General features: G+C 52.6%; 1 protein-coding gene across 1 annotated transcript in view; it reads right to left on the reverse strand.

Moving 5' to 3' along the window:
- Positions 1 to 1,220, reverse strand: part of LOC134348302 (insulin-like growth factor-binding protein 5) — a 26,024-nt gene extending 24,804 nt beyond the window's left edge. The window contains exon 1 of the mRNA XM_063051465.1: positions 615 to 1,220. Coding sequence (XP_062907535.1) covers positions 615 to 957 — 343 coding nt within the window. The 5' untranslated portion in view covers positions 958 to 1,220. The remainder of the gene's footprint in view (positions 1 to 614) is intronic.
- Positions 1,221 to 7,607: the final 6,387 nt, after the last annotated feature.

Consider the following 7,607-nt stretch of genomic DNA (forward strand, 5'->3'; position numbering starts at 1 on the left):
ACATGCTCTCCCTCCTCCTTCCCCAACTTCCTCTTCTTCATCCCAACCCTCATTCTCCCGCCCCTCAATTCCTTCTCTTCACCTTTCCCTTTCTCAGTTCCCCCGTCACCCCCCTCCCCTTCTCTTCGAAACCCTCTCTCTCACACTTCATCCCACCTCTCCCTCACCTTGCACTGCCCCCGCGGAAACTCCTCCGTTTCTACCCCCCCCCCACCTCATCCTCTCCCTTCCCCACGATCAGGCTGTCGCCCTTTACTCTCTCCCCGACGCCCGTTCCACTCTGTTTATTCCTCCCCCGGATTCTCCTCTCTCCTCCATCTCATCACGCTCTCCCTCTCTTATTCTGAAAGTTTGAGCAGAGAAACTGCGAGGTGTCAGCGCGCTCGTCCCCGCGGGCTGCATGGCTCTCTGGCCGTCCTTTTGGGAGTTCACACCGGTCTGGGGGGTTGCGCCGGTTCTTAGAGAATAGCGCTGTCCTGCGCCGGTTTCACTGTGCTGCAGTTGCGCCGTTCTCCGCGAGTTCACGTCGCTGTGCCGGAGTTGCGCCAATCCCCGCAGGTTGCGCCGCCGTGCCGGAGTGCGTGCGCTCCCCGTGACTTGCGCCGGACACTCACCTGGCGTGGGCACGGGGCTGTGGTGGCTCTTGACCGGGCTGCAGACGCCGCGGCCGTGGAGCAGGGCGCGCAGCGGTTTCTCCTCCTGCGGCTTCGGCAGACACTTGAGTCCCGCGGCGCAAACCTCGGTGTAAACACCGCAGTTCTGACCCTCCTCCAGCGCGCAAGTGAGGCAGCAGCCGCAGCCGGGCTCTTTCACCAGCTGGCAGCCGGCCGGCGGGGCCAGGCAGACGGACTCAGCCTTCTCGTCGCACGGCTGGCAGTGGACGCGGGGCCCCAGCGCCAGCGAACCGCTCCACTGACCCCCAGACAGAAACAGCAACACCGGGATGGAGACCAGCATGTTGGGGGAAGAGCCCCGCGGGGCTTCTCGCCAAACAGGCAACCTTTGCAACAAAAAAATAAAAACTTAAAAAAAAACTTTTCCAAAACTTATGCAAAAAGTTTTCAAATCGCCGCTCTGAGTTGCAATGAACAGAACTAAACTCTCCGGCTCCTCTGCGGTCTGCAGGCTGTGGTGAAGAGGGAGGGTGGGAGTGAACCGTGTCTGTGTTATCCTCTGCGATCTGCCTGTCCCCGCTCTTCGGCAGCTCTTTTTAAATCGGTTTCACGCAACTGCCCCGCGATCTGAATAAATCCCTCCTCCCCGCCCGAGAAAGGAGAGTATTTGAGAATGTAGTTGGCAGCTGGGAGCAGCGGACCTCGACAGGCTGTAAACTGACACCAAGCTAGAGATTTCATCCGGCGATTTTTCTGCACAGCAGCGGCGGCGGCGGCGGCGGACCCCTTTCCTTCCCACCGCTCTCTCAGCGCCTCTCGCCGGAGTGCAAGGCGAGGCGGGGGGAGAGAATGAGACTGGAGTGTGGGGGAGAGTGGCAGGAGAAGGGGGTGGGGGGAGAGAGGATGTCAGGGGCAGAAATGGAGAGGATGTGGGGAAGAGAGGATGGGGCATGCTGGGGGTGAATTATTGTTTTCAGGAGAGAGGAAGTGGAGGAAAATGGAGAGTCAGACAAAGAAATTCAGAGAGAGAGAGGGAGAGAAAGGGAGTGTGGACGCAGCAGGAGGGCGATGGAGGGAAAGCAGAGTTGGAGAGGAAGAACGGCACAAAGCGACAGGAGCGTTTGTTCTGTATAATTATCACTGAGGTTCTCGGGTTGATGTGACGAAAACCTCTCGTTCGGCAGAACAGTGGAGGCCTTTCTGCCCGTCAAACCGGCTCTGATCCCCATCCAGGAGCCAGAGATTGACGGAGCATAGAAACAGGCCCTTCGGCCCATCATGGCCATGCCACCTGCTCTGCCCAACTGCATTGTTCCCAATTACTCGCATTTATTTCGTACCTCGAAACATAGAGTGAAATGTGTCTCTTTTCAAACCAACCCAGTTTGGGGACATGCTGGGGGCAGCCCAGAAGTATCATCGTGCTTCTGGCACCGACATTACACGGCCACAGCTTACTGCCCCTAAGCCTCTCACGGCCACAGCTTACTGCCCCTAACCCTCTCACGGCCACAGCTTACTGCCCCCAACCCTCTCACGGCCACAGCTTACTGCCCCTAACCCTCTCACGGCCACAGCTTACTGCCCCTAACCCTCTCACGGCCACAGCTTACTGCCCCTAAGCCTCTCACGGCCACAGCTTACTGCCCGTAACCCTCTCACGGCCACAGCTTACTGCCCCTAACCCTCTCACGGCCACAGCTTACTGCCCCTAAGCCTCTCACGGCCACAGCTTACTGCCCGTAACCCTCTCACGGCCACAGCTTACTGCCCCTAAGCCTCTCACGGCCACAGCTTACTGCCCGTAACCCTCTCACGGCCACAGCTTACTGCCCCCAACCCTCTCACGGCCACAGCTTACTGCCCCTAAGCCTCTCACGGCCACAGCTTACTGCCCCTAAGCCTCTCATGGCCACAGCTTACTGCCCCTAACCCTCTCACGGCCACAGCTTACTGCCCGTAACCCTCTCACGGTCACAGCTTACTGCCCCAACCCTCTCACGGTCACAGCTTACTACCCCCAACCCTCTCACGACCACAGCTTACTGCCCCAACCCTCTCACGGTCACAGCTTACTGCCCCAACCCTCTCACGGTCACAGCTTACTGCCCGTAACCCTCTGGAATGTGGGAGGAAGGACACCCAGTCACTGGGAGAAGATACACAGGCAGCGGCGGCAATTGAACCCTGATTATTGGAGCTGTAAAATGTTGCATGAACCACTATACTATCGTGCTGCCCTTCTGACTTCCCACGCCTTCTGTCTCCATCTGCCCCCCACCCCTTTCGTTCCACGTCCCTCACTAATCCTTGATTATCTATGATGGCACTGAGGCCATTCGATCCTGGCTGATTCACTTTCCCACTCAGTCTTATCCTTCTACCTTCCCCCTTTTGATGCCTTTACTAATCAAGGACCTGTCAGCGCCCAGTGGTCCCACTGACACCTCCCAGTCTGCACCCAGCTAATAGGATTCACCCGTCACTCACAATCACCCGCAGCCTATTTAAAACAGTTCTCACCCACAATACTTGTTCACTCTTTGAACGAGGCAGACTCAACCCGTCGCTGTTAGCTTTCACCTCCCTTGCCTAACGTTCACCTTGTTGCATTTGCATTCAGTTTCTGCTTCCCCTTGCTTTGTGGCCCTTGTTATTTAGTGGTCTATTACTGAAGTTATTGTTCACCACTGAATCGGCTCTGCTTTTGGGGTAGGCCTCCCTGGCGTTTCCTGACACCCACGGGATGGCCGGACAGGTGGGAGAGGCCTGGTGTCCAGATCCCTTGTGATGGCCGGCAAACACTGACCAGCCACAGTTCTTGTGAGCCCCAGAACAAGCTGCTCTCGTGCATGTTCCATATCCCCCTGTGTATGTGAGGGCAGGATACACACAATACCCTGACTGATCTGTGGAATGATGTTCTCTCCACTCTCCTGAACTTCCCCCCTGCTGTAACCCCAATTTCTCCGAGCCTTCAAAGCTCAATGCATGCAGCCCGGATCACCACTTAACCCTTTCAGCTCAGTCGTTGTCGTCGTGGCTGTCCCTCGAAGTCGAGGATAATGGTCTTCGTTCTGAAGAAGAGGCCCACAGAGCGAAGACGCCTGTGCGTGTATTTGTTTAACGTGTACTTGATGTTGCACTCCAAGAAGCACACAATACTTCACAAATCAACCAGCTGATTCCAATGGCATGGAAACCACGACGATTGGAGCTGATGGATTTGTTGCAGCCTTCATCCGCCTTCACAGCCGCTGAGTTCGAAGTAACTTCATCCGCCTGTTCCACAGTTGAGGTCTTGGTTGGATTGTTCTTTGTCAGGAACCTCACCCTCAACCTTACCGCCATGGGTGACCCTACCAGGAGCATAGCTCCAGACGGCATTGCTCTCGGGACCACAGGACCACACAAGCTTCTCCACCGCGACAAGGTGACAATCCATGGACAGGTTCAGCTCAGTATCATTCCAGTGAATTCTTCATCTCTGTGGGTGATCGTCCCCTCCTGAGGCTTGGGGTCGACACGGGGCAGTGGGGAGTCACTTAAGAAGATGAACCAGGAGGAGGCTGGTGAATTGGTTTATGAAAGTTATTGAGTTATAGAGTCCTACAGCATTGAAACAGGCCCCTTGTCCCAACTGGTCCACGCCGACCACAGCATCCTCCACATCCTCCATGTAGCAGATCACAGTGAGAAATCTGTATTGTTTTTAGGAGATACAGCTCTGTAACAGGCTGCTCCAGCCCAGGGAGCCTGCACTGCCCTAATTACACTCTTGTGACCTATTAACATACTAACCTGTACGTCTTTGGACTGTGGGAGGAAACCACAGCACCCGGAGGAAGTCCATGCAGTCACGAGGAGAGCGTACAAACTCCTTAAAGACAGTGGTGGGAATTGAACCTGGGTTTCAGGTGCTGTGACAATGGTCTATCAACCAAGCTGTCTTGCATACCACTCATACAGAACAATCCATTGATGTAGGAATAACAATCACAACTTATTATAGAGTGCTTTTCATACAGACAATGTAGTTTAAAGTGCTTGACAATGGGATAAAATACAAACGTGAAAATAAATTTTTAACAAACATGAAAATAAAAGACTAAAAAGATGTTTGTTGAAAGTAAGGTTAAAGAAATAGTTTTTATTTTGTATAAGGTAAAGCAATTACAGAATGCAGAATTAAAGTGTTCCGATTACAGAGAGAATGGTGCAGGTAGACAATACTGGTGAAGATCACAGTGAGGTAGATTATGAGGTCAAGGGTCCACCACTAAAGAGTTTTATAATATTGGGGTGGGACTGGTGGTACGTACTGTTAGGCTTTTGTATCTTCTGTCTGATGGGAGAGGGGAGAAGAGAGAATATCCGGGCTGGGTGGGGTTCTTTGACTATGCTGGCTGCATTGCCTCGAGCCACTTGCTGCTGAGTAGAATGGTGCCATATCTTTGCCCTCTGCTGCACCCTCTGACCTGGTGTCTCCGGCACTGGATTACTCTGTAGTCTCGGCCCTGAATGAATTATGTAGGACAACACCAACAGCTCCCTGGGACAAAGAATTCCAAAAATCCCTAACCACCCGAGTAGGGATTCCTGCTTCTTGTTCCCAAGGCCTTGGGGAAAATGCCAATATTCCAAGGCCCTTGTGCGTGTTATTGTACTTGGCTCCCACCCATCATTGCCCCTCCTCACGGGATCCCCTATGCTCTCCACAGCCTCCACCTTTTTCCCCTTCTCCTTCTCCTTCTCACCACTTGCAAAAACTCTGACCGAGCTGTCTGTGACCCTGCTTTTCCCACACAGATTCCCTCCTCACGTGACCTCTCAACGCCCTACTCCCTGCACCTGCTTCAGAGTCACTGGATCCGATTCCCACCCAACCTGTGTCCCGTCACTCGTGCGCTCTGGGATACACGAAGGATAGGACAGAGAACGGTACAGCACAAGAACAGGCCCTTCGGGCCTCAACACCCTTCCTGTGAACAGGAACCAGAACTGAACGCAGTCCCTGTATTCCAGACATGGCCTAACTATCCTTTATAAAGCTGCAACATTACTTCATGACCTTTGAACTCAGTACTCCGACTAATAAAGGCAAACATGTCTGGGATCAGCCCAGACCCCAAGCAACACCGGTCTCACCTTCAGACAATCTCCTCATTCACACCAGCCCTCGTGACCGACCCTGAGTCCTGTCCACCCATGGAAATAGCTGGCCTCTAGTTCTGTGCACTTTCCTGCGCTGTCCGATGAAACACCGACAGTTAACATCTGTAGGCACTCTGACCCACCCTCTTAAAGTCTAGTTGGACTTGAACCTTCATGCACATTCATTGAACACATTCATGCCACACTCTCTGACTGACTCATATCTGTCCAAATCCTTTGTCAATCGGCCCCTAATAAAAAAAAATTTGAGGAACCTCCACCAACCGGAATTGGACTGGTACTTCTGGGTCACTGTCTCTGACTCTGCTCGCAGAGTGGGCATTTTCTGCCCCGAGGGGACAGCCCTTCACTCTGCTGATCATATCTGTCGTTTGTTTGGGTGGTGATTAATCCTGAGGCCCTGGTGTTCAATGATAGATTGGTGTCAGGTCAGGTCCCATTTGCTGCTGTGTAACAAAGCCACAATTTACAATCCACCTGTTCCTGTATGTTCATCTTCCAGCAGACTTACTGGCCATCCCCAGTCAAATCTCATCTCTCCATGTCTCCCATCTTTCTCTCTCTCCCTCCTTCACCGCCACCCTCTATCCCTGCCTGTCCCATTTCCTTCTGCTCTTTCAGGTATCTTCCCCTCTCTGTCCCTCCCCTTCTTCACCCTCCCAGTTCTTGTCACTGACTCTCACCATCCCTCTCCCCATCTCAACCTCTCTCCCTCTTCCCATCCCTCCCTCTCTCCCACCCACTTACCCTCTCCCAATGCTTGCCTCTCTCTTCCTTTGCCTCCCCCTCCCCCTCTACCCCACCCTGCCCTCCTATATCACCCTGCTCTGTCTGCTTCCCTCCTTCCTCATCAATCTCACCGACTATCTCTACAAGTACAGGGATGGGGGAGTATGGAGGGCTATGGTCAGGATGTGGTTGGATGGAACTAGGCAGGACAAGAGTTAGTCACCAGGTAGATGGGCCGAAGGGAATACTTCAGTGCTGTAGTACTCTATGACTATGTACCTCTTGTCTCTTTTCCCACTGTAGCTCTCCTGCTGACCCGAGTCTTTTAAAGGCAGACAACTTTTTGGTGATCAGAACACTGAGACCAATATGGAGCATAGATAATCCCTGGTCGTATTGTAAGGAGGAATGGGCTTGAAGGGCTGAGTGGCCTATTCCTGCTCACATTGCCTTGTGACCGTGTGTGTTCTTTCTCCTCTGTGCATGGAATATCCTACCAGGGTGGCGGTGCAGGCAGATACATTAGGAGCATTTAAGAAACTCTTGGATAGCTGTATGGGTGATAGAAAAATGGAGGGCTATGTGGGAGTGAAGCATTAGACTGATCTTAGAGTAGGTTAAAGGATCAGCATAACATTGTGGGCCGAAGGGGCTGTACAGTTCTATGTTCTGTCCCATTGTCCCTGCTACGTTGTGTCTGTCAGTTCACTGCACGCTGCTTTATAGAACATAGAATACAGAACTGCACCTCTGATGCCAATTTGTATTAAATGTCCTCCTTCCGTGTATCATCTGACACCCCTCCATTGCCTTCATATTCATGTATCTATCTAAAATCCTCTTAGACTCTACCAGACTGCCTGATCCACCCACTAGCCCCGGTAACCCACTCCAGGCAACTGTCACCGTCTGTGAAAATAATCCTCTCAAACTGCCTGCCTCCACGACCACCCCACCCCAGTAAACACTTCCACACACTTCTCCACTTTTCTCTCTGTCTCGTTAAATCTCTTTCCCTCCTTTTGATGATATCAAAAAGTCAAGCGAAAGTCAAAAGTCAGAAAAATCGAACATAAATTTATTCTCAAA

The sequence above is a fragment of the Mobula hypostoma genome, chromosome 6 (genome assembly GCF_963921235.1).
Source record: "Mobula hypostoma chromosome 6, sMobHyp1.1, whole genome shotgun sequence".
Lineage (NCBI taxonomy): Eukaryota > Metazoa > Chordata > Chondrichthyes > Myliobatiformes > Myliobatidae > Mobula > Mobula hypostoma.